Raw genomic sequence first — 26338 nt, forward strand, 5'->3', positions numbered from 1 at the left:
GAGACAAAGGTTCCAGAACCAGAACCAGAAAGAGGCCCTATGGGCTCCCAGAGACCCACAAACCGGGAAGAGCCCCAAAGTGAAGTCACTTCTATGGATGCATGAAGAGCTTCCTGTGCATCTCGGTGGGTGACTGCTTTCCACTGCCAAGTTCAAGGGTGACTTATCATCTGCAAAGTCACAGGAAGGATGCTGTGTACCTGGGCTGGGGTTTGCAAACAATCAGAAAACCCCTTATAAACAAGCACCATCCAGGGGGCTGTGGTTGTGGCTCAGTAGTTGGGTGCTTGCCGTGAGTCACTGAGTCACTCAGCACCGCATATAAATAAATTAATAAAATCAAAGTCCATCAACAACTAAAAAAATTAAAACAAAAGCACCTCCACCTGTGGGCTGCACCTTGCCAGTCACTGTTCCCCATCGGAGCTTTATTTTCCAATTTGGTGAGAGCTAAGTCAGTGTTTTAAAATATCTGACTTTCTCATGATTCTGCTTCAATAGCAAAAAAGGAAAGAGAGCCCAAAGAACCCAAGGTGAGCGACTGGGCACTGTCTCCACCTGATCTGCCCAAGCAGTAGAACTGACTGATTACCCAAGTCACCTAGACCAGTGTTCACAGCTGTCCCACCAGGGCCTTCACAGAGGTGCCTGCTCTTCAAAAGTGCTCCCCCCCCCCAATAGGCTGCCCCAAATCTAAAGCCCAAAGGAGAAAAAAAAAAAGTGCAGTCAAAGTATTATTTATGAAGCACGTGTAACAACTAGTGACTCGTGTCTGGCTGTGGCTGGGAGCTGGGACTTGGCTAAAAATTTACTCCCCCCGCCCCAATCCTCAAAACAGCTGGTTGAGCCCATTGACAGATGAGGAAACTGAGGCTTCAGTGGGTTATTCCACTGGCCCAAGCCACAGGGCTGCCAAGTGTACCACTGTGACAACCAAGCCAGATGGGAGCTGTGCGACTGGTCCTCTCCCCGGGGCCTGGCACTCTCTAGGACCTGGGTGGATAGAAGACGGGGTCTCCAGAGCATACTGTGGGGGAACATTGACACTGGAAGGCCCTTTGAAGCCATCTAAACTAGGAGTGAGAAATTCGAGGCAACTAAGGGGGAAGGGCCACTTGTCTCACCTGGACGCTGGAGCAACTGCAGGTCTCCAGGGAAGAATGCAGCAGCAAGCCACAGGCTGCAGCAGTGCCCACCACCTGCTCCCAGCTGCAGCGCCGGCATTTTGGTTGTGCCTGACAGTTGCTGCAGAAAGCTCAGAATCTCATTTGTACTTGTTGGCCAAGTTTAAATTATGAATCATTACTCTTGCTGCAGAGCCTTATCACTGAACATGGCGATAAGCAAGAGCATCCCAGATAAGACCACAACATGGCTCTTTGCATATTGTGACCTGGTTAGTTTTCTCAGGCTGCTGTACCAAGTAACCACAAACTGGGTGGCTTCAAACAGCAGAGAGTCGTTGTTACACAGTTCTGCAGGCCAGAGTCTGAAACCAAGGTGCAAGGTGGCTTCCTATGGGTTCGGGGAGAGTCCAGTCCAGGCCCCTCCCCCATGCTGGTGCTGTGGGGTCCCTGCACTGCTTGCCTCCACAGCATGGGGTCTTCTCTGGGCCTCTCCTCTCCAGGTGTGGGGCCTTTCTGAGTAATCCAGGATGATCTCATCTTGAGACTCTGTCATGTCTGCAGAGACCCTAAATTTATTTATTTTTTTCTTAGAGAGAGTGAGAGAGGAGGGAGAGAGAGAGAGAGAGAGACAGAGAGAGAGAGAGAATTTTAATATTTATTTTTTAGTTCTCGGCGGACACAACATCTTTGTTTGTATGTGGTGCTGAGGATCGAACCCGGGCCGCACGCATGCCAGGCGAGCGCGATACCGCTTGAGCCACATCCCCAGCCCGAGACCCTAAATTTAAATGAGACATGAGGTTCTGATTCCGAGGTTCTAGGACCATATTTTTGAAGAGACTGCCCTTGACTCCATTAGAATGACTACAGTTCAACAATTTGTGATCTTCTGCACTTTACTTGACGCATTGGCAACATTCTTCCAATAAGGGGTCCCACATCCCCCAGAGTTGGGGAGACAGGCAGACACGTTGGACAAGAAACAGCCCCAGAAGGGGGATACAGGTGTCCCAGAGAGGTGACACACGTGCCCTAGGCCTACTCTGGCTGTCAGTGTCAGAGAGGCCACTGGGGAGGTCAGTGAGGGTCACCGTGGCTGGAGGGGGCAGGGGAGAAGGCATGCAGTACAGATGCAGTGACCCTGGAGAGGACATGGAGCAGGAGGGACATGCTGGGGTGATGCAAGGGCACTGAGGGCAGGTCTTGGGGAGTAGAGAAGACGTGAGGCACCAGAGGACCTTGGGTCCTTCTAGCCTAGGCTCTCGGCTGCTCTGGGAATCAGATTGACAGAGCACAGATTGACAGGGGAGCAGCACTCCTGACCAGACAACAAATAAGTAATAAGACTTGCTCAGCAACTCGGAAGGCAGGAGGGCCACAAGTTCAAGGGCTGCCTGGGCAACCGAGTGTGAACCTGTCCCAAAAAATAAAGAATAAGAACAGCTAGGAATGTCGCTCAGTGGCAGAGCACCCCTGGGTTTGATCCCTAGTACTGGGGGGAGGGGGGAGGAAAAGGAGCCAAAAAAGAATAGAAAAGAAAAAGACAAAAACACAAGTCCATGGTTGGAGCACGCTGGAGACTGGTGTCTGCTCTAGAGGTCAGCAGTGGAGGGGATTTCTTGATGCTGGACTTGCAGTGTGGGGTCTCCAGGGAGCTCAGGGTGCCTGTGCTCGGGAGCTGTCCTGCATGGCACCTTGAGGTGGCCTGGCTGATTCACCTCACCCAGCTGCAGCTCCAGGACCTGTTGGCTGCTGTTCTCACTGAATGTCAACCAGAAGGTGGGGCAGGCATGTTAGTGTGGAGACGGGTAGCCAGGCACAGAGGCGACCAGAATTCAGGATCCAGTCCATTTTTATAGGTAGAAAACAAAACCACACAGACAATTAGCAGGAGACTAATAACAAATACTTAATTTTTCTATAATCAACCCCATTTCTACCAAAAATAATTGCAGTCGTTTAATTTGTTTGGAAAAAAAAAAAAAGTCTAGCCTCATTGAACTTGGCCTGTTTGCGAGAGAGCAGCAGTGAGTGGCCAGCAGCTCCTTCACCACGTCTGCTTTGCTGAACTTGTAATAAGGAATCTCCGAGCCAGGCACAGTGGCACACACCTGTGATCCCAGAGACTCTGGAGGCCAAGGCAGGAGGTGGAAGGTTCAAGGCTAGCCAGGGCAATTGAGCAAGTACCTTGGTTTAAAGGGCAGGGTGGGATGGGAGAGATCTCAGTTCGACTTCAGAGACAGGCTAAAAGCCAAGGACTTCCTCTCAGGATCCACCTGCTGCTCCTCTATATTTGGGTGAATTCCTCTTCCTGGAGGTCCCCAGAATCTTCTCAAGGTTCCCTGCCTTCCATAAGTGGCCCTTCTTACTCAAGGCATAGAACCCCTCCACACGGGGTGCTGAACCAGGCGTTCCATTTCCTCCCCAAGGCTTTGTTGGCTCTATTAAGCCAACCTTAGCTCCTTAAAAGTGCACGGGGTTTTCTGATTCTATTGTACATCAGGGCAAGTAGGAAATTCCAGCCAAAGCCAACCATGCACTGTGACATGGGAGAAGCTTCTGAGGGCCTTGTGCAAATAACCATGTTGCCATGAAAGTAAGACCACTCACACCTTCCGAGTTTTGGAGGGCGGGCTCAATTCTGTTGGCAAAAGTCTAATTTACCAAATTTCTGTGTTGCTGTGAGCTATAAATAGTTTCTTCATTAGAGTTCTGGAAATTTTTAATCAGCCCAATACTGATATATTTTGATACTGAACCCAGGGCTTCACACCCTGAGCTACATCCCCATCCTTTTGTATTTTTTAATTAGTTAGTTAATTAATTGATTGAATATTGGACCCAGGGGTGCTTTACCCCTGAGCTACATCCCCGGTCCTTTTTATTTTTAATTTGAGACAGGGTCTCATTAAGTTGCCCAGACTGTCCTCGAACTTGCCTTCCTTTTGCCTCAGCCTTCCGAGGTGCTAGGATGATAGGTGTGCTCCGCTGCATTTGGCAAAATTCTTTTGAGATTCCAGGGACCCATCTGGAAAATCCCAAAGTTAATTAGAGGGCAAAAAAGACTTAATTTGGTGCCAGATGTGGTAGTACCCACCTGTTGTCTCAACAACTCTGGAGGCTGAGGCAGGAGGACCCTTTCTCAAAAAAGGGGGGAGGGGGTCCTGGGAATGTAGTTCAGTGGTTAAGCCCTGGGTTCGATCTCCAGCACCAAAAACAACAACAAACAAACAAAAAACGTAATGACTTAATTTGGAATTAAATTTTGGAAAGTTATCAAATATCCAAACATTAAAACACTTGGTTAAATAGGATCTCAGAACATTATGAAATACATAAGTATCATTTAACCAAAGTAGCAGTTAAGTATTTCAGACAACTATGGAAAGCTATATAGTTCTTTAAAACCTTGGATCTTTTTATAGAGAAAAGGCAGTTTTCTTGAGTAATCAAAGACCCAATAAGAACAACATGAAGCACAGGAAATTATTATTATTATTTTTTTTTAAAGAAAGAAGTTATTTCTTTATTTAATGACTTTATTTTACTTATTTATTTTGTGTGGTGCTGAGGATCGAACCCAGTGCCTCACACGTGGGAAGCAAGCGCTCCACCACTGAACTACAATCTCAGCCCCAACAGGAAATTATTTTGATAAAACAAAATCTTGGTTTTCTTGGCAGGTGACTTAAAAGGTGAAGAAAAACTTCATAGCCTTTGGCTAAGAGCAAACCAATCCTTCCAGAAAACTTGACTGTTTTAAGAGCAGACCAAATTCTAGCTTTTCCTCAGTTTCCCCTCCCTCCTCCCTCTCACCACCTCCTCCCTCCCCCCCCCCTTTCTTCTGGGCCAGGGTAGAACACAGGCAGGTCCTGCCACTGAGCCAGCCCACATCAGTTTACATTTGGTGTTAAGACTCACTTCAAAATTCTTACAGTGCATCCAGTTTTAGCCACCTGGACCACAGAAGATTCTCCCTTCCCGCTGCCTCTTCCCAACTCTCTATATCCATTTAATTTCCATTTTTCCTCCCTTCCTTCTGAAACAACCTTTGAATAACCTCCAAACGAGTCACACTCTTTTTGCTGAACAAAAACAAAACAAAACAAAGCCCGTCCTAGGCTTTCTTACCCAAAACACACCTTACTCTTTTCAGAGTTGTTTCCTTTATCACCTCCACTGTTTTAATTGCATATGCTAATTAGAATGCTAACGAATTTCCTGGCCCTGGGAGAGTCGGGCACACCGGCCGTCTGCACGTCTGCACGGGCAGATCCAGGGGCAGCGGCCGCATTCCTGCAGAGTGGCTCCCCATGCAGTCTCCGGGGCCCACAGATGGAGTTCCTAACAGACCCAAGTAGCTGTGTTCTCCAGTAGTCAGAAACCAAAAGTAGACACGAAGTTTCTAGATTGCATCTGATTTTGAGATGAGGTGGGCAATGAACAGCCACCACTTGGTTGAGCTGGGTGTAACCTTCAGGGAGCAAGTTACCGAGGGATCTGGGAACCTAACCTGTCTTTGAAGCAGACATATTACAAAGCGTGATCATTGTTGAAAAGTTCTTTTCGGAAATTTTGTCCTACTAACGTCCATTTAATTTTCTTGTTTTTAACAATTATGTTCGGATGACTTACAAAAATGTCACTTTTATGAAAATGTTGTGTTTTCAAACAAAGCAGCGGCGTCGCCGGTCACTTTCCGTGTCTTTTTTTATATGTGAAGCAAGGTTCAGGAAAGCAAAACCCTGAAAGCCACACACGTTTCAGTGAGTTTTGCTGTGGTGCTGATGACAGGTGTCACGGTCCCTGCACTTCCCCTGCAGTTTGTCCCCAGGTTGAGTGCAGGATCATGCTTCCGAGGCCAGTAAACCCAGGAGAATACAGCTGCGGGGGCTTTGCAGTGTGGCCATCGTGAGCCAGCTTTCGTTCACCGAGATCATCCCGGCTCAGGAGAACTGGGAAAGCCTGTGCTTTGGTTTCTGTTTTTCTCTGAGAATTTTAGGAATAACGTATGCAAGGGCTTCTTTCTGTCCAAGCCAATTAAATAGCACTCTCCTACAAATCAAGGCTTGCAGTTCCATCTGGAGGAAGAGAAGCCCCACATAAATGTCACCCACACTTCTGCGTAAACACGCGGAGGGCGAGGCGGCACAGCCTCCCTCCAAGCTTGGAATCTCACAGTGGACCAGTGGGTCCAGATGACGAAATCTGGAAGTTGGAATAACAATAATAAGGTTTACTGCTTAGATGCCTAAAGCTTTCTACTGATATTTGTGTAAGGAGTAAAGGTCTTTCATTTGCCGGTTTTTAAATAGTTTTCTGACTCGGGTGAGAATCGTCACCCTGAAGTTTGCATTTCAAAGGGACGGCCCTCCGGCAGGGTGGGGAGGGAAGTTCACCTTTCAAAGACACGGAGGAAGAACGGAGGTTTTCCTGAGGAGTCGGGGCGCCTTTCCCTAGTGTAGGGGTTCAGAACGATTCCTGTTTAAGCTTTTCCTTCTTTTTCCAAGTGCTACTCAGTGCCCACCAGACCCCCGCCTCGGTGTCCGAGTCCTAATCTCTTACAGGGTGGGCAGCACCTGGAGCTGAGCGGGGAGGCTGTGCACTGGGAGGACGCCGGGCTTCTGGAGCCCGCGTTATCGAGGACTCAATTTGCAAGACAAGGGGATTGTTTTTAATTCCTCAAAGAAGACCCCTCGTCAGCTGCTGCAGCTCTGGGGGGAGCTCGGATGGGAATCCGAAGGTCCCAGTTCTAGCTTGGATCTGTGTCTCTGGAATTCCAGGGAGATTTCCTACTCCCAGAGTGTACACTTTTACTTCAACTTGGGAGAGAAGGACTTACAGAAATAGCTCCTTTGGGGCTCTGATCTTCAGTTTGCTGTTCAACTAACTTCTTCTTCTTCTTTTTTTTTTTTTTTAATTTTTCGTTGTCAATGAACTTTCTTCTTTTTTTATTTGTTTGTTTGTTTATTTATTTATATGCGGTGATAGCCACAACCCAGCCCCCGTTCGGCTAACTTCTGATCACTGGGCTCTTAAAACAATTCCTTTGGATATCTTTTATCCCATTTTGCTAGACAAGCAGTGAATGTTCCTGGTGGTACTGAACTGGGTTCCTCTTCTCGTCCTTATTAAATGTGCCCAACAGGTGACGCAACACCAAAACCAACAAGACTTTTGTGACCACCACGTCCTAAAGAGGTGTTCTCAAAAGAGGGGGCCATGACCGTCCTCCTTGTGACCCAGGTGGGTGAGGACAGGGTTTGTGCGAGCTGTCCCCATCTCCTAGGGACTGCGAATGTGGGGTGGTCATGGACCTGCTGATGTGTGGCGGGCACTGGGCAGGTGCTAGGGGACAGACATGCAGCAGAGGAGGACAGGAGCCCCTTGTGGACCAGGACCTCTTGTTTAGACAGACTCCCTGGAGACCTCGTGCTGTGGGATGACCCAACCAACTTCCTGCCTGATGCAAGCCCCACTGTGCCCCCGCTGGCTGGCCAAGACCAAAACGCATTCCTGCTGGTCACAGAGCCAGCGCTCAGGACATCCCACAGGGGAAGGGAGACAGACCACCATCCATCATGGGTTTCTGCCCTGGGGACCCACAGCAAAGTCCGTCTGCATGGACATCAGGTCCATGGGAACCCTGAACTCACCGGCCTGCGAGGCTGGCCTGGTCACCAGCTGTACAGGTTGTCCTTTTCCTGCCCTACAGTTCTGCCCTTCCTCACAAGTGTCAGGAGGGCAGAGATGAAGGAGACAACAGCTGTCTCAGTGAGGAAGGAAGGGGGTCAGAAAGCATGGCACCAGGCGAAGCCCACGGGGCTGGGCGCAGCCCAGGGGCCGGTCAGCCTTCGCCTGGCGTGCATGAGGCCTCCCCAGCACAGAAGAAGGAGAGGGAGAGAAAAGGCAGAGGGGGAGAAGCAGCCCCGGTCGCTGGTCTGGAGCTATTTCACAGGCTCCTCCTCTGGTCAGAGCTGGGAGGGGAAGACCCCGGCCAAAGGGCTCCACCAGACTCCACAGGCAGGACAGCGATGTCATGAGAACCTTGCCCTCTCACCTCCCAGGGCTTGCTGTCTGGGGTCCCGGATCCTGCATCTCTGATAGTCCCAGCCACCGTGGACCACTCGTGGTCACCAAGAGGGAGAACAGCAGACATACGAGCAGGAGAAGCTCTGGTGGTCATGGAGGTGCACGCAGGGGCCCTCAGAGGCGCGAGACTGTGCTGACGCAGCTTGCAGGCAGCCTTGGCTACAGAAGGCAGCAGGGGCTTGGGGCTGCTGGGTGGTGGAGGCCGAGGGCGAGGGGAAGTGAAGGGTGAGTAACTGCCTTGCTCCGCCCACCGGTGTCCGGATGGGAGTCTCTCCCCAGCTCTGCTCCCGCTCACAGCCTGGAGCACTGAGCATGAGCTGATGAGCTGTCCTCCTGCACAGGGCCGCTCTGCAGGCAAGATAGCCAGCCAGACAGTCACTGTGCCCGAGAGGGGTGGGTTGAGGTGGTGTGTTTCAACCTCCTAGGAGCACATTTTGGGGTGATGTGTCCTGAACCCCAATATAGATACCAGGGCTGTGGAGGGGACAGTGGGGGGCACTAGAGGGACAGTCCATGGGCCGTGGAGCTGGAATCAGCTTTCTGCAAGAGCAGCCCGAGGTGGAGGTGACAAGGTCCCCAGGGCTGCAGGAGGGGATAAGGGCCCTCGAGCGGCCCCTGGGTGAGGGGAGTCCTCCTGCCCTGCTGGAGTATAAGAAACCTGCCTCTGTCCCCACCTGCATTGCAGGTGCCAAGACAAGGGTGAGTCACAGCCACAACAGGGATCCGGTGGGTTTGGGGCTTCCCCTGCTGTGAGTAATGCGGGTTGGGGACCCTTTTTTGTATTTGGTGTCCATTTCCCCCATTTACAGGTGGGGAATTAGAAGTCCAGGAGATCAGTGAGGGGACGGAGACCAGAAGTGGGCGTCAGGCCACCCAGAGTGAGGCAGGTGGGGCCCCTGTAACAAAAGGCAGGCCGGCAAGAGAAATCAGCCCAGGTGAGGGGCAGGAAGTCCCAGAGAACAGGGAACCCTGCGATCACACCCCAAGTGAGCAGCATGATGGTGACGGGGCACAGGGGTTGCAGGGGAAGGGTGGAACGCAGCCTGTTGGTTCCCATCAAGCTCTGTGGGGCCCTGGGGGCCTCCCCTTCCTCCCGCGTGGGGTACTGAGAGCTCCAGCGTTCCTGCATGGCCTGCTTCAGGGGTGGATGTGACAGTGACCTTCCGGCTTCTGCAGTCTGTGTGCCATGTTTTGGGGCAGTGTGTCCTGCGCCCCACCCATAGCCTGCGAGCTGTGGGTCCACCCACCTGACTGCGTGCTGCGGGATCTCTGGGGAGGCCTGAGCTGTGTCCCTCCGGTGAGCTGTGCACTTGGAGCTGCTTGTGGCTCACCTGAGAGCCCCTGAGGAAGGGCAGTGTAGCGGACACCAGGCGCCCAGGAAAGGCTGGCCCAGCCCCTTCCTCCCCCACCAGACTAGCACAGACATCTGAGCATCCCCACCCCGCCTCCTGCCAGCCAGGAGGCAGGGCCTGGGCAGGGCACCCCATACAGCCCAGGCTCAGTCACCTTCCCAGAGTCACTGCATATTGGAAGGACTCAGCTCCTGCAGGGTCCCCGCCCAGTGGCAGCTGGCAGATCACACCCTGTGGCTCTAAGTGCCCCTGGGAAGGGGCAGGGACTGTAATTGCTCACCTGCTGCTCTGAGGTGCCAGCCCTGGGGCTGTCTGGGGAAGCTCTGCTAATTGGGCAGGCTGCTCCTCCCGAGGGGTAGCATGCAGTTCACTGGGTCCTTCACAGCGGGCAGGGAAGTGCCCCCTCCCCCTGCACCACTTCCTGGGACTAGGGAGGTGACTTCCTGGCTGTGTTTCCTCCACTGGGTTCAGCAAGCCCTGGAGGACGGCAGCCTGCCCGCTCACCTGGGTGGTGCCCACCTGAGAGACAGAGGCTTCTCGGCCAGTGCACAGGCCTGGTGTTCCTGGCTCAGACAGCCTGTGAGGGTTTCTGGGAGAGCAACCTGGGTCCTGTAGGTCCTGCCCACCTGTGACCTGGTGGGGGGTGGGCTTGTAGAATCCAGAGGGGCCTCAGGCAGCAGCTAAGAGGGTCTCACAGCAAAGAGGGGCCTCACTTCTGCAGAAAACCCAGCTGCCCTTCTGGATGTGTCGGCCATGAAGAGGAGGTGCGTTCCTTGTTTGGAAGAGGGCACTTCTGGCTAAACATGACAACCCAACCCAAGCCATGATTCAGTGAGCAAGCCAACCCTCCACCAGCCTCTTTGGGGTCCTGGGAATTGGTGCCCTGCACCATGCAGGTTCCAGCTCACTCCCAAATTGCAGAGGGCCCTATTGGTCATGGAAACCAGAGGAGCAAACTGCAGACAACTCAGCCTTGTGCCAGACACTCGCCTTAGACGTGGGTCCTCCCTCCTGCGGACACCTCCTTGGCCTCCTGCTGTCAGTGACTGTCAACAAACCCTAGTAATTAGCAGAGCCTCCTGTCACTTCTCTCTTCTGAGTCAGGCATGCTCCGGCTTGCTTCTGGGTCCTTAATTTTTGATCAGGGATGGCTCCTTGGCTAATTATTTGGAAATAATGAGGGAGGAGAGACGAGGTTGTGAAAGTGTCCCCGAGCTTTCAGAAGGAAGCTGCAAATTTGAAAGGAGGCTTGGGTAAACAGGACGCTAATTGGATTAATGGGAAAATGATGAGTTCTGGTAAAAATAGCAAGAAGGGCTGCTGGAAGATGGAGGTCAGCGTCATTCTAGGAACACTGCCCCTCATCCGTTGGTGGGTTTTCAAAGGACTGGACCCACAGGAAGGGTCTGTGCTGGATGGTGAAATGGCAGCCACCACCCCAAACATGCATGATCCCAGGAAGACTCCTGTGAGGATCTCGGGGAGGCGTGGCAATCTTGGGTATTGCCATTGTCTGACCCCTGAGTCCTTTTAAGAACCTTGACTTGCCAACTTTATCTTTCTTGGCTGTGATGAAGACCCCTCCAGTTTCTGTTCTCCAGTCCAACCCACTCTCGATGGCACTGGTGACAGCAGGTGGACTCTGAGAAGGCGCCTGGGCCTGGTGGTGCTGTGGGAGGCTAAGGAATCACTTAGCCCGTCTGTGAGCTCTCTTGGAATCGCCGTGCCCTTGTCTGAGCCGCTCCCTGGGAGTTCACTGACAAAAATCCAGTGTCAGAAGTTGAGACGATCTGTGTGAGAGTGGCCAGCTCCCGGACCAGCAGAAGCTGGCTCAAGTGCCACCCTCCCACGTGGCCTGCCTAAGTTTTGCTTCCGTGAGATGAGGGAGAACACCTCCCCTAAGGGGCAGCTCTGGGTCATCTTATTGGGAAGCTAGTTGTGGGCAGGGCCCTTGGTGCCTCTCCTCACAGCTCCACAGCAAGACTCTAGGGTTCCTCTAAGGACTAATAGGGTTTTTGGGGTTTTTTTTTTGGTGCTGGTGATTGAACCCAGGGCCTTGTGCCTGGGAGGCAAGCACTCTACCCACTGAGCTACATCTCAGGAATAGGGTTTTGCAAACTGGATGTCCCTGCCCTCTATCCCTGGCCCCGGCACTCCCTATGGTTCAGACTAACTCCAGGCCCACCATCCCGAATCCCAGACCCCAGGCCCCAGGCCTTGTCAGAGTTCGTGATTTTTTGGCCAAGCCTGGGTGGCTCCCACCTGTGATCCCAGCAACTCAGAGCCTGAAGCAGAAGGATCTCAAGTTCAAGGTCAGCCTCAGCAACTTAGTGAAATCCTGTCTTAAAGTAAAAAATAAAAAGGACTGGGATGTAGCTCAGTGGTGAAGCACCCCTGTGCTCCACCCCAGTACTTAAAAGGGAAAGAAAAAAGAATTCATATTAAAAAATATTAACTTAGGTAAGTGAGGCAGTATCCTATCTTATAACACAGCAAGGGGCTGGTAAACCCCCCAGGCAAGCTCATTCCTGTTTCTGCAGAGCACACGAGGGTGTTCACAGCTCACAGCCCACGACACATGGGGACCCTGAGGGCTGCCAGCTCCCGAGGGCAGGGCCAGAACCGGAGTGGACCTCGGACTTTCTGAGCCTTTGAGTTCAGAGAACCAGAGCCACTCAGGCTCCATCCCTGCCCTTCAGTGGTGTCAGCTGTGACCGCAGGGTGCACCCAGCCTTGGCTCCTGCTGCTCAGGGTCAGGTGGGGGCAGGTGGGACCCTGGGCAGGGTGGGGTGACCTGCCCTTCCATGAGGAGCCTGTGCTTCCTTGGCTGCCACCAGGTGACCAGAAGTGTCCCCTTCTCAGGGTCCTAGCTTCATGCCCTCCAAAGGCCTCCTCAGGCAAGTCCACTCAGAACTGGACCGAGCTTCCGGTCCTATTGCCTGTGGTGGGGCAGGAAGGTGGGACAGTGGCCACCACAGATTAGTTTCCCCAAGCTCGGGTGGGCACCCTGGAAGTCCTCTGTCTAGCGGTAAAAACGTGGGCTTGGCTGGGACATTCAGGATTCTGTATTGTGGCACGCGCTGTGTGCGGGACAGACAGTGGAGCATCAGCAACTTCATGGATCGACCTAATTTTTAAAAAGATGGACCCCTGGCTGTTGGAAGAACGCACCGGCACATTGCAGGTGAAATGATGGGATACGGAATTTGTCTTTAAATGCTCCAGGGGCAAAAGAGAATCCGAGAGACAGGCAGGTGCTGAGGGGGAGAGGGATCCTAGCTCCTCAGCTATTCTCTGTGGTTGCATGTGCCTGAAGACGTCTGCAGGGATGGAGCTGGAGCATCCTGAGATGTGAAATACGCCAGGTTCAGGAAGCCAAGGGTCAGATGTTCTCTCTCATTGGTGGAAGCTATAGAGGAAAAAAAAAGAATAAAAATGGAATCTCGTGAAACAGAAAGGGAGACCCCTAGAGAAGAGGAGGGGGTGGGGAGGGGGGAGTGGAGGGCAAGAGGAGGTACTGGGGACTGAGACTCACCAGGCCCTGTTGCATGCCTGCACAGCGCACCGCACCGTGAATCCACCTCCTGAGCTGGCTTTCTGGTGCAGTGGGAGCCTGTCCCCCAGGTCCCTGGGACAAGGGCGGGGCTGGGGGGATCACAGTGTGCCTTGTGCTCTCCTGGTGGCAGGTCCCCAGCCCCAGGGCTCTGAGCCATGCTCCGCCCCCTGGCCCTGGCTGAGGCTGGCCACACTGCCGCCCAGCTTCCGCGAATCCAATGTCATCACCTAGGCGACCGGACGCTGCTGCCACTGCCCGTCTGCGGAGCCAGGAGCCCAAGGCCTCCCGGCCACCTCTGCCTGGCCCCACCGACTCTCCCGGGGCCCCGGCTCAGCCAAGGTAGGCGTGGGCTCCGCTGCCTCCTCCTGCCCCAGTGGCAGCTCCACAGGTGCCGGGGTTGCGGAGCCCCCTCCTCACTGCCTCCCACCGGTGGCCAGAACAAGGTGTGGTGTGGGCAAGGGTGTCAGGCAGGGCTGGTGGAGACCTGCCTGTAGCTCCCCTGAGGGGACAAGCCACTGTGGCGTGGTGCTTTCAAGAGCCATCCGTCCGCAGTCGGGTGGCAGGATCTCTCATGTGACCCTGAGCTGGGCGACAGGGCCAGGAGCAGAGTAGCTCTGGTGACACTTCCCCCTGAGACCTGCTGGAAACTCCCACCCCCTGCCAAGGGGGCCCTGAGCAGCTGCCCAACATGAGTACATCTGGGCGCTGACTCTCCTGGAGGCCACCACAGCTCAGCCTCGTGGCCAGCCCAGAGTCCCCCAGCTCTCCCCAGCTCCCTCCTGTCCTGTGGCACTGCCAGGCCCTGGCCTCCCAGACGCCCACCCACTGCCTCCAGCCAGACCAGTGTGTGCGCTCGGCCAGCCTGCTCCCTCTGCCTGCGTCCACCCAGCACTGCCGTCCTGCGCCGGGATGGACGCCCCGGCCAGGGAGTCACGCAGTCCCACCCGAGACGGGGCTCCTCTGGGGTGAGGAGGGCTGTGTGCCTGGGGGCCCCGTCCAAGTGCCGGTGGTGAGAGGTGGGTGGGGAGACCAGCTGCCCCTTCTGTCTCGTCCCCTCCTGGGCCTCTGCCCAGCCCTGGCCTCCGCAGGCCTGCTGGGTGGACTTGGGCTGAGGCCAAGGCTGGGGCCTTTCTGACTTGCTCTGTCCCTTCAGGTGTGTTTCCCCGCGGCTCTGAGAGTCTCATCCCTAGAGCAGGTGCTAGCAGGGCCAGTGAGAGCCGCGGGAACGTTCTGGATCCTCAGCAGATGAAGCCCACGGGCGGGGAGAGTTCCCCCACGTGGCTCTTCCCCAGGACTCATGCTGACCTTCCCTGACCTGCAGCCCCTGCCCGCTCAGACTGCCCGGTCACTCTGCCTGAGGTCTGACTGCACTAAGCTCCCCTGGGACCTGGGTTGATGGCAATGAGCAACACACACTGGACTTCTAGCATGAGATCCGGAAACGCACGTTGGCGTCTCCGCACGCAGGAGGAGGAGCTGAGGGACCCGTGGGGACCGAGGGGGCCGTCCAGGGCCTAAGGAGCAAGGCCTCTGAAGCTGCCCCTCCTGGTCCTGCTGCTGGTCAGGGACTCTGCTGGACTTGGCCTGGGGGCTGGAGGGGAGTGCAGGGGCCCTTGGCCCCCTCCAGGTCCCACCAGGCAGGGTCAACTGGAATTTGCCTGGGGGGCAGGAGTGGATGAGACCCTCAAGAGGGGTGGGGGCAGAAGCAGGGAGTGCCCAGAGCAGGCTGCCCTCCAGGTGGGGCAGAATGGGGGCGAGCCATGCCGACCAGAGGCAGCTAGAGCTCAGGTGGCAGATTGTCACGGCGGTCACCTTGCACCCCTCATACCACCTCGTCCAGGAATCTGCTTTGCATAGATTTGTCCTGCAAGGAGGGCAAGCGAGGCAGCCTATTTTGGGGACTGGAAAACAGGTGGTGGGGGCTGCAGGCAGCTGACTCTGCTGGGTGGAAGGATAGACTGAAAGGGCATGAAGGTCAGAGAGAGCCTGGGGCCAGAGTCAGGACACGTGCTGGTAGCTCCTTGCTTCCACCTGTGTCCCCGTCACTCTGTGTCCATGCCCTCCTGCCCTCACCCGACCCTCACCAAGGCCAGTTTCATTTCCTACCAGCCCCTGGCCCACAGTGTGCCCACAGGTGACCTTCCCCAACCAACCCCACTCCCTTCCTGAGGCTGGAATCCCCTCCTTGTCCCCGAAGCGCATGGACACAGGTTCAGAACCAGCCAGGGTCCAGCGAGACCCCCACACAGAGCCCACGCCTGCCCCTCTGCGATCTGGAGGGCTGTCGGTCCCCAGCCCAGCCCCCTAGCACTCTGTCAGCTGTAAGACCCTCAAAACTGCAACCCACTTGGACGTTGGCCTGCTTTTAGGCTGAGCCAGCCCTCCTCTCCACCCTGCATGCTAGGGGGCAAAGCTGTTTCTCCCTGTGTCTCGCTAGAAGGCTCTCCCAGAGGGTGCCACTGCCTGGTGGGAGGGGTCAGGCGGACCTCACTGGAGTTAGACTCACCCCAGCCTTGGCACTTTCAAGCTGTGTGGCCCTAGGCGAGCTGCTTGCTCTCTCTGTGCCATGTAAGTACTCCTGGAAACTCACTCCTGGGTTACTGTGTGGGTGGCAGGAATTCCCAAATACAACCTTCGCTCCAGGTGAAGGTTGGCACTGTTGAGTGTCCAGAAAGTTCTGGTGGTCCAGGGCCCAGGAGTGGGCAAAGGGAAGCAGACAGAGTTGCTGGAGGGGGGAACAGATGGACAACACTCTTGGCAACTTGGGGCACATCCCGTGTGCAGCTTGGCAGGAAGGTGGCATTCAGGGGCAGGACCAAGCCTCGGAACAGGAGCCAGGGACTGCGCGGGGGCTCCTAGAGACGGACAGGTGCCTGAGAGGGTGTAAGCACTCCGACCTGGGAGGGTGGTCGTCAGCCATGGGTGGAGCCCAGAGGCAGGGAGGAAGGGACCTGGGCAGGACTGGGGCACAGCAGAGAAGAATGTGGGGGTGACCAGAGGGCATGGCCAGTGGGGATGTCAGCTTGGGGGTGAGGACCAGGGGGGGCTGAAGCACTGGACAGCTTGTCTCAGGGGAGTGTTCCAAAGGACAGTGCAGGCCCCTCCGACTGGCACCGCCACACTTTCTGCCCCATAGGGAGCCCTTGGGGCAGAAAGGGGGCCAGGACGGGAGGATTCAAGTAGAGAGGGCTGGGGGCCTGGCAGCCTGTGGGCGTGGGGTGGCACAGGAGGGAAGGCTGTGGGTGGGGCTGTGACCACTGCCATGAAAACCTGCCTGCCCTCACCAGTCCCCTGTCCTGCCGGGGCCCTGGTCCACTCAAATGCCCACTCTGACTGCCAGCTCCTCTTCCTCCCAGCCCTTCACCTGCTCCTCTTCTGCCCGTGGCAGTCAGCCATCCTGCACCTCGATCTGCGCCCACCAGGCTGGCCTGACTGAAGCTAATCGCTGCCCGCCAGTCCACTCCCACAGCCCCGCCCGGGGCCACTCTGACAGGTGGCTGCGCTTGCTGCCCACGTGGCTCGGCAGGCCACTTCTCCAAGCCACGCTTGACTTGGCCCTTCTTGGAAGTCCACACCCTGGGCCTCCTGCCTCTGACCCACCCTCGGTGCCCACCTCCCCACTTTCCTGAAGACACGGGGCTGGGGACGCCCCTTCTCCCTCACCAGCTTCAGCCTCTGCAGGGAGGGTGTTGGGCCCCACTGTTAGAGGGGGCTCTTCCTCCAGAGATGACCGAGGGCTGGGCTCCGCAACAGGGTACTCGCACAACAGGGTGCTCGTGGGGAGCGAGGTGCTGGTGGGGGTGGCTGCGGCCGGACGGCTTCCTCCCTCCTCTGCGGCTCCTGATGCTGAGGAAGCCTTGGTCAGCTGCAGAGTCTGCGCATCTGCACTTGGGCGTGCCCTCCATCCGAAGCCTGCCTGGGGCTTTTGCCTTTTCTAAGCATTGAATGCCCCAGGCGCATCCGGGTCGGGCTCCACAACCACCCCACTTCACAGGAGAGGAGTAGAGGCTCAGATGGGCCTGGCAGCTGCCCAAGGCCACACAGCTGGAGAGCAGCAGAGGTGGGGCTGTGTGGACAGAGGGAAGAGGGACCTGGTTCATGGGACAGGCAGGACTGAGCTGCAGGGCACGGAAGGGTGGGGCAGGTGCCATGTGTCCCAGCATGACCCAGCATGTGGGGGGGAGTGGGGGGGAAGAAGTCGGAGGCAGGCCAGCAGAGGGCAGGGGCGTCCCCGGATGCCTGGACGCAGGTAGGGCCTCCCGGTGCTGGTGAGAAAGGAGAAGTGGGAAGGGACTTCCCAGGCAGGGTGTGCGGTGGGCTGCACAGGTGGCTGGGCAGGTGGGGAGGGCCCAAGGCCCAGGCTGGCCTTGTCACCACAGCTCAGTGAGGCCAGCCGGGGCAGACACTGGGGTTGAGAGCCCAGCTCCTGGACTCGACTGTGCCCCTGGACCTGCTGGGTGCCACTCTGCACCATTCACGGTTGGTAAAAGGAGACTCAAGTCGTGGGGTCAGCAGCCTCCCGGGGATCAGCGATGCTTGATGTCACTGGCCTCGGCCATGGTGGCTGGTCTGAGGCAGCGCCCTCCCGTGGGGCCTCAGGACTTGGTTTGGTCGGGGAAGCTGGTCAACCACGGTCTCCTTCCAGAAGTGCAGGAAGCCCTGGTGCTCAGGGCCCGGCCTCCCCAGGTACTAAGGCAACTGTTGGGTTCAGATGGACTGCAGGTCCGCCTCCACCAGAGGGAGGCCACGGGGAGGGCGCGGGATCCCTCTGGCCTCCACTCCCATCCCCCTTCCCATGGGCCATGGCCCAGGAGCAGAGAGGGAGCTTAATCGGGCCCCCAGCTGTTTTCGGGTTTCACACACTGTGCCCTGCCCGGGGGCGGGTGGCTAAATTTGTCTTCCAACTCTGTGCTTGGCTCCCTGGACCAGGGGAGAGGGCACAGCGGCCGCGTGGGCAGCGCCAGGGGCTCACCTGCAGGGGGAGGCTGTTTGGCAGCCCTGCTGCGGGTGCCGGCCCCCTCCCACCCCCACTCAGGGGACAGGACGGAGTCTGCCACATGGCCTGGGACTGGGGACAGGAGGGCAGGCAAAGGTGGCCGCTGCCCAGGCACTGAGGAAGGTGACATCATTCCAGGAGGGGGACCCTGGCCCTGGCCCACCAGGTGAGAGCACAGGCCACCGAGAGCCGCTCTGGCCCCCTGCTGCAGTGTGGCTCTGCAGCCGGCCGCAGGAAGCGCCGCCATTTCCTGGGAGAGCCAGCTGCCTGGCTTCCTCCTCCCGTGATGCTGCCCTGGACCCTCTGCACAGGCCGGGGTTCTATGGGCACTGAGGCCTTTTGTACGTCCCCTCGAGAAAAAGGCCTCAGAGGAATTGAAACGGCCCGGAGGGGTCTCCCTGGGATGGCCCCAGGCCTATCTGCCATTTCAGATCTCACTGTGACTTGGTGACTGAAACAAAGGGTGGGATTCGTCGTGGGAAGGGAGCTGGGAGAGTGACCACCCTTAACTAAGAGCTGGCCACAGGCGGGGCACTCGAGGGATGGCCCAGCAGGGCAGAGCCCTCCCGAGCCTCCCTACTTTACGGGCCTGCACTGAGGAGGCCTGGCCTCCTGTCCTCTCCCTGGAAAGGCTGGTACTTGGGATTCGAGGGGCAGGAGGGGTGCAGACTGGGGCTGAATGTGGGCAGCCCTGCCTCTGAGCTGCTGAGGGAGGGTGGGCACCCAGAGCCTGGGGCCAGGCCTGGCGGGCTGGCGGGGGGTGTCCCATGGCTGGGCTCAGCTGGGGGTCAATGGGGTCTAGTGTATCAGAGGTGCTTTAGGAGCCTGTCTGTCCTTCGCCGGGGCAGAGAGGTGGCACCAAGTCCTCAATTTTGTCTAACTCAGGCTTCCATGTGGACCACAGGGCAGGTGGCACCCATGTGCCCATGGACGAGGGACAGGCTGGGCACTGAGATTCAGAGTCAGCAAAGAGAGCTTCCTCCAGGGGCTGGGCCCTGACCTGGCCCGGCCTGGGGGACCCAGATACAGGGAGGCCACACAGCCCGGTACCTGGAGGCAAGAGACAGGGAGGAGATGTGTGGGAACAGGTCAGGAGCCTGAGGAGGGGACGTTAGGGACAGGGAAGGAGGTCCAGGAGTGGTGGCTGTATGAGAGGCTCTGGAGAGGAGACCAGGTGAGATGGGCAGGGTAAGAAGGTGGAGAGCCAGGGGTCCACCAGGGCAGCCAGCTCTTCCTCCCGGGTGCAGAGAGGCCATAGTGGGGCGGGTGAGGCCCTTGGCAGACCTGGGTGCCTCTCCAGTCCTGGGTGGGGCCTCTGGTGGCTGCTTGCTCGTCCCTGACCTGGGCGGCCTCTCAGGGCTGACGCGAGAGCCCCGTGAGCAGAACACTCGCCAGCACTGTAGAAGCTGTGGCCACAGCCCCTGTCTCCACCGTGGCCCTGGAAATTCTGCTACAGCGGCCACCTGGGGCCTGTAGGGTTGGGCAGCACCCCCTTCCCACCCAGAGGCTGTGAGCACGTGCCCCGGAGGCAAGCACCCCCAGGGGCTGATGGCTAAGCTGAGAACCACCTGGGTGAGACCCCAGGGAACTCGTGAGTCAAAACGGAAGTCGCCAGGCTGGCTCTCAGCCCGAGAGCCTGGGCCAGCCCTCGGGGCCGCGGGCTCCTCCCCAGCACTGCAGCGGCTCTGGTGTCCGGAGGCACTGGGGGCCCAGCTGTGGGTCACCAGCCCCTTCTTCTTGTGACCCCCGAGTCACACATGCTGCCAGGATCCCCGGGTGCCGCAGGTTGGGGACCTGCAGCAGAGGGCTCCGGGCTGAGGTCTGGGTATGGCTCGGAGAGTCCCCAGGGTTCCTCCCGGTCCCAGTCCCACAGGAGCCAAGCAGGTCACCTTGCCGCCTGCAGGCGACTTCGCGGCGGCCTTGAGGGACCCTGAGGCAGGCCTGGGCGGGTCAGAGGGCCCGTTCCCTGTGTGTGCCCACAGTGTGTGACCTGGACACTGCACGGGCAGGCACACACCACATCTGCCCTTCTCTGTTCAGGGCCCTGACCTGCTGGCCAGGGAGGGCCAGGGCATCACGGGAGGGGCAGCAGGCCCTCAGTGTCCTTGGGGTCATCCTGGGCGGGTCTCTGGGCCCTCACGGGCCAGTGAAGGATCTGAGTGGATTCCCCCAGTGGAGGCTGCTGGCCACCTGCAGGGTGGACAGAGGCGGGCCCTTTGTGGCAGGGGGTGGCTGGCTCGATGCAGGTTCGTGGGCCCTGCCATAGACCCCACACAGGCAGGACGTCAGGCACCATGACCTGCACCCTGACCCCTGAAGTCACACACTCCCGAAGCCAGACGCCCCCGTCCAGTCCCCTGCCTGTAGCAAGCCCCTGTCCAGCCCCGGGAGGGTCTGGCTCCTGTGGTGCCTACAGATGCTCCTGGTGGTGGCAGCAGAGGCCCATCCTGAAGGCCCGGAGGGTGGTGGTGGGATCTGGGCCTGGCAGGGAAGGGAAGGAGACCAGCCTCCTGCTGGTGGTGCTGGGGAGCCCGGTGCCCAGGGGGCAGGGTGGGAAGGGGTGTGGCCTAAGTGTGGTGGGAGGAGTTAAGATGATCCATCTGAAGACGCAGACGGCGTCCCCCATCAGGCCCCCGCTGGCAGGTGGTGTCCCCTGTGCAGTGCCGGGGCCTGGAGGAAGGGGCCACACCCTCTCCCAACCCAGTTCCTGGGCAGGTGTGAGGGGGCCAGCAGCCAGGCACGGGCTCTGACAAGGTGTCCTTCTGGCCTCCGTGCTGGGGAAGGCAGACTAGTCAGGAGCAGGAGGACGCTGGGCAGAGCCGGGTGAGGAAGGAGGGGGCGGCTGTTGGGCTGGATGCTGACAAGGGACCTTAGAGCGCCCAGGGCCAGAGGGAGTGGCGGTGCCCAGGCCTGGGTGCTGGTGGTGGGGAGGTGCACCCTCTCCAGATGGGCTGCAGGAGCCAGGGAGGGCCAGCCTGGGAGGGGGGCGCAGTGGCCATGGTGAGGAGCCTGGGGTCTGATGCTCAGCCTGAGAGCTGCCCAGTGGGGGTTAGGCCAGGAGGGACGTGCTCCAGTGTCCTGAGGGTCAGGTGGGTGCTGGAGCTGCCCAAGCAGCGCCTGTCGGGGAGTCTTGGCTTTGGGGGTAGGTGGGGGAGTGAGCTGTGGGATCTGCGGGACAGAGTCTGCTGAGCCTCTTGGAGCACAGTGACCCTGGAGAGACCCTCCTTGGCCACTTCCTCAGCAGGCCCCTGGGGGCTCCAGTGTTGCTTACTCTCCGGGTGTGGGCACTGCTGCCTTCCAGGTGGACAGCGCAGCTCCAGCTGCCCCTCCAGGTATGCGGCTCAAGGGGTGGGGTTAGGGCTGCTGATGCTTCCCCAGAGGACCAGCCCTGCAGGTCTGTCCCCGAAAGGGAGCTGGCCTGAGGTCAGTGCAGGTGCCCCCCGCCCCATGCTCACTGGAGAAGTGCTGAGCGTGGGGGAGCCGGGTTGGGGTGGCGCTCAGGAGGTGGAGGTGCAGGTCAAGTCCGCAGACCCGGATCTACTCCCAGGCTCTGGCTCACCTCCCCAGGCTGCTCCCTGGGAGGCGGTGAGGGGGAAGTGGGTGCACAGCCCGGACGGGAGTCTGCCAGCCCTGGCTCCTGCCCCCGTCAGCGGTGGTGAAAACTTGGACAGGGCTCTGGGAGGTGGCCCCCTCCTCCAGCTGGCCTGGGAAGTGCATTCAGAACGTGCTGGCGATGCCGCGCCTCCCATATGCTGCACCAGCTTCTTTAAAAAAAAAAAATGGAATTTTGTATTGAGACAAAATTCACCTGATATTCCCACGGACACTTCAGCGTGTGCTGCACGCTCTCCGCGAGGCACAGCCGCCTCCTCTGTGTGGTCCCAGAGCGCTGTCGTCACGGCAGAAGAAAGCCCAAGCCCATTCCTCCCTCCCTGCCACCTCTTCTCCCCACCCCTGGCACCCGGTCAGCCTCCAGGACTGGCCACATCTCCCTTTGTGACCAGCCTCTTCCTCTGAGCATCCGTTTCTCAAGGTCCGTCCCCTTGTGGAGACCTAGGGTCCATCGCTCCTCTGCAGTGGCTTTGGGGCTGTCCGTCCCATCTGGCCAAGGTGGACGATGCAACTCTGGAAGCTCGTGAGCTTTTGCCACCTGTTCACCGTGTGACCTTAGCGGAGTTACCTCTGCAAGCCGGAGGGTCTGTCCACGAATCTGAGGGGCAGGACCAGGCGGCTGCTGGGGCGAGGCCTCCTGGGCTGTCCTCTGGGGTGTGAGCAGCCCAGCCACCTCCCCTGCACACAGCTGGGTGCAGCCTGCAGGCCACCTCCTGCCCCAAAGCGGCTTCCCTGACAGGTGCCATTCACCCAGAAAGGATGAGCCAAGGGGACCCACTGGGTCCCTGGTCAAGACACAGGTGCTTCAGGTCTGTCGGAGGGCTGGCTGTCTGAGTGTCCTCAGGCCATCTGTGGCCAGCTGTCCTCGGGCTGGCTGTCTGAGCGTCGCTGCTCCCTGACTAACTCAGCCCTCAGGCCTCCCGTGGCCACTGCCAAGCCAGTCCCCCGTGGTGGCCTCCTGTCCCGTGCCACTCCTCTGAGCTCTGGAGGCCTGGCACGTGTCAGCCCCAGAAGCAAGCCGCAGGCCTCCGTCGGCACCCGCCTGCCTGGGGACTGACCAAAGCGACAGATTGCAGGCCCTGCCCTGCCGCCCCTGCCAGCCATGGGCAGGTCTGGGCCTGTCGGCGTGGGCACTACAGGGCGTGGCCAAGTTGATTCCCACGGACCCAGGAGGCTGGCCCAGGGGAAACGGAGCCCTGGCCTGGGTGGGGGGCAGTGGGCAGGGTGGACTTGGGCCTCTGTCCCCTCTTTCCCACTGCAGGACAGTGTGCCTGGCTGTGCCTGGCCTGGTCACTGCCACCTCCTCCTGGGTGGCCAGGGCCACTGCAGGGCTAGGAGAGCGGGTCACAGACACTTTCTGGAGAGGCCACTGTGAGGACCAAGGCCAGAGGCTCTGGGGTGGTGGTCAGGGCACCCCAATTTCTGGGCTTCTCCGTGGAGAGACCACCCACGCAGCGCTTGCCTCAGGTCCTGGCCTTGGTGGGCTCCCACGGGGGGTGCCGTTTTGGCCTCCAGGTCCCAGGGCAGGACACCAGCTCAGAGCTGAGTGGCCGGCTGAGACCCACAGAAACCTGGGTACAGAGACGCACAGACCTGGGCTGGACTCCAGCCTCAGGGGTGTCCCCCACATTCTCTTAACCAAGAGAGGGGATGGTCTGAGCCGTCTCCAGGTCCTGGGCATCAGGGAGCCTGTGTGGCTGGACCCCCAACCCTGGCCGGTCCTGAAGCAGCATTCCTCATGCTGACCCCTGTTGCTCACGCACAGCCTGACTGCGCCCCAGGTCCTGGCAAGGGCTAGATCCGTCTCCCAGAGGGTGCCCAGCAGGTGTGGATCCAGGCCCGTCCAGCCCCTGCTGCCTACCGTGGCCTCTGTCTCCTGCTCTGGGCCAGGGGCTGGATGACTGAAGGGGCAGGTGGAGGCCGAGCATGGGGCAGGAGGGCACCTGGCCAGTGCGCCAGGCTGGCCCTTGTGCCCTCGTTGCCAGAGGAGGGTGGCGTTTCCAGAGTGTTCACCTGCCCTTTCCTCCCTGCAGAGTGAGCTGCCCTTGGAAGACCCAGGGGGCCATGGCCCAGTCCACCTCCACGTCCCCTGACGAGGGAGCCACCTTCGAGCACCTCTGGAGCTCCCTGTGAGTATGCCTGGGGCCGGCGCTGGCCTGGGGACAGGGCACTCACCACCTCGAGGGCAGGCAGGCGGGGGGCCAGCGGGAGGGCACTGAGGACACCAGGGGACAGTGAGCATCTCTGGGAGGAGAGAGGGGCTGGCCTTGCGCCTGGGGGCCCTGTGGGCAGGATGCTGATGGCCTGTCCCCCTCTCCCCGGCCCAGGGAGCCAGACAGCACCTACTTTGACCTTCCGCAGTCGAGCCGGGGGAGTAACGAGGCTGCCGTCGGTGCCGAGCCCAGCATGGACGTCTTCCAGCTGCCGGGCCTGACCACCTCCATCATGGTGAGTGGGGCCGTCCCCTGCAGAGGCCCTGATCGGGCAGTCAATGTGGCCTGGCCTGTTGAGGGGGTCTGGAAGGAGCAGGAAGCAGGCCCTCAGGCGACAAACCCTGTGGTCCAGACCCTTCGAATTACAGAGCAGGAAAACATGGGCTGATGTAGCTGCCAGTGCAGAGGTAGGAGTGGGTTCAGTGCCGGCTGGATCCAGCAGCAGGAAGGGCTTCAGGCCTGGCTGGGTCCAGAGGTACCACCTCCGCCTCCCTCTGTCTTGCCCTGCTTTCTCCTGGGGGACTTCATCCTTCAGTGGCCTCTCACCACAGTGGGGGTTGCCAGGCTCCTCCTGTCCCTGTGAGGAGGGAAGTCCTCTGCCCACAGGCCAGCAGGATTCCTCTTGTTTGTCTGAACATGTCATGGCCTGACTCTGAGCCATCCCTGTGCCTCTAACTGGCTTGGTCCCTTGTCCCCATCCCCGTCCTCTGGACCCTGTAAGGACAGAGAAGGGTGAGGTGGGCTCCCTAGGGGGAGGGGTCCAGAGCAAGACCAAGAGGTCATTTCCACAGACGGGGCGGGATGGGGCTGGCAGGGCAGTGGCCACACTTCCATCTCAGGGGCCTCCCTGCTCATAGGGAGTGCGGGAGCAGGTGGCCCCAGGACCTTGGGACTCCGCCACAGGAGCTCTTTTGGGCAAGAGACCGGCCACGGTGGTAGCAGATTGGGTCAGCACCTCCCTGTGGGTCCAGCCCTAGCTGGGCTGCGAGGTGGATGGGAGGCCGGAGGCACAGGGCATTCATGGCGCCTGGCCCTGGGGAGACCCTGGAAGCCTATTGTTCTCACACCTCCCCCACTGGGCCCCGGGGTGCTGGGTTCCCACAAGGCCAGAGGACAGGCGCGGGATGAGTCTCTGCGGAACTCTGGAGGAACTCTGCCGAGTGAGGAGGGAAGCGGAGCCCAGCTGAGCAGGCACATGCTGGAGGCAGAGGCCAGACAGTGAGAGCCCTGGGCAGGGCCTTGCCTCCTATGTGCCCAGCACCGGAGGACCTATGTGCAGGAGGGGGCAGCTGAGGACTCTGGAGGCCAGGAGGGTGCAGGCCTGGCCCCCTTGGCCCTAAAGCCCCTTCTAGAACTTGGAGCCCTCCTCAGTCCAGGGCATCCCTGCCCAGCACCCAGGGGCGATGGCCCAGTCCACCTCCACTGCTCCAGGGAGCAGGGTGGGAGGCAGGAAAGGCTCCCCTGAGCAGCCCAGCCTGGGGCAGGCGGCAAGCCCAGCTCCATTCCTCTGAGGAGCTGATGCCCGGCTCTGGCCTTTGCCCCTGCTCAGGAGACTGCCCCGGAGCCAGCACCCGCCAGCACCTATGCCCACATACAGGTGAGGACCCTGAGGCAGAGGCAGGGAAGGGAGTAGCGTGGCCCCTGACCAGTGACAGGGAAGCTCTGACCTCTGCCGCTAGGGCCCTTGCCTGCCGGCTGCTCCTTGGAGATCAGGGTCCTAATTCCTCCCTGGCCAGTGCCTCACCTGGACACGGGTGTCCTCGAGTCTGGAGAGTCAGGAGCTGTCCACCAGGCTCCAAAGATGTTTGTCTCCGGAGTTTCAAGCCTCCATCCCACCCCCAGCCACTCAGATCACCCCCAAGAGGGCAGAGGGCCTTTGAGGACCCTCAGACCTGCCCCCTTGTCACTGCCACCTCCTCAGGGAGCTCAAGGGGCAGTTCCAGGCCCCCGTGGGTGGGATGTGCTACCCAGCCCTGGCCCGGAGCCTGGTGCTGAGCATGTTGGGCTGGAGGCTCAGGAGCCCTCGCCTGCTGGGGCACGCTGCTCCCAGCCGTGGGGTAACGAGGGTGGGGCCCTGCACCTCCGCAAACAAGGGGCCCACTCTGTCAGGTAGCGACACGCTCTTGGTAAAAGCCATGTATGAAATTCCTGGGTGCAGCTCAGTTCCCGGAGGTGGGGATTCCCTGGAACCAAGGCTGGCTGGGCCGGGCCCCCACTGTGCAGGCCTCACGCTGAGCCCGCTGCCTATTCCCTGCCTGCTCCCCGAGAGCAGCCAACACAGCCCCCCACTCCCCCGACCCTCCTGCAGCCCCACTGCAAAAGAGGAGGCACAGACTACGGCACAGACTATGGCCGACCCGCTGGGGCGTCTGATTGCAGGGATCCAGAAC

The 26338-nt window shown here is 58.9% G+C and overlaps 1 protein-coding gene across 1 annotated transcript in view; it reads left to right on the top strand.

Moving 5' to 3' along the window:
• Positions 1–26338, top strand: part of Tp73 (tumor protein p73) — a 67300-nt gene that overhangs the window by 1963 nt on the left and 38999 nt on the right. Inside the window, exons 2-3 of the mRNA XM_077791057.1 lie at positions 23769–23864; positions 24063–24183. Coding sequence (XP_077647183.1) covers positions 23800–23864; positions 24063–24183 — 186 coding nt within the window. The 5' untranslated portion in view covers positions 23769–23799. The remainder of the gene's footprint in view (positions 1–23768; positions 23865–24062; positions 24184–26338) is intronic.

This window comes from Urocitellus parryii, chromosome 11 (genome assembly GCF_045843805.1).
Source record: "Urocitellus parryii isolate mUroPar1 chromosome 11, mUroPar1.hap1, whole genome shotgun sequence".
In the NCBI taxonomy this organism is placed as follows: Eukaryota; Metazoa; Chordata; class Mammalia; order Rodentia; family Sciuridae; genus Urocitellus; species Urocitellus parryii.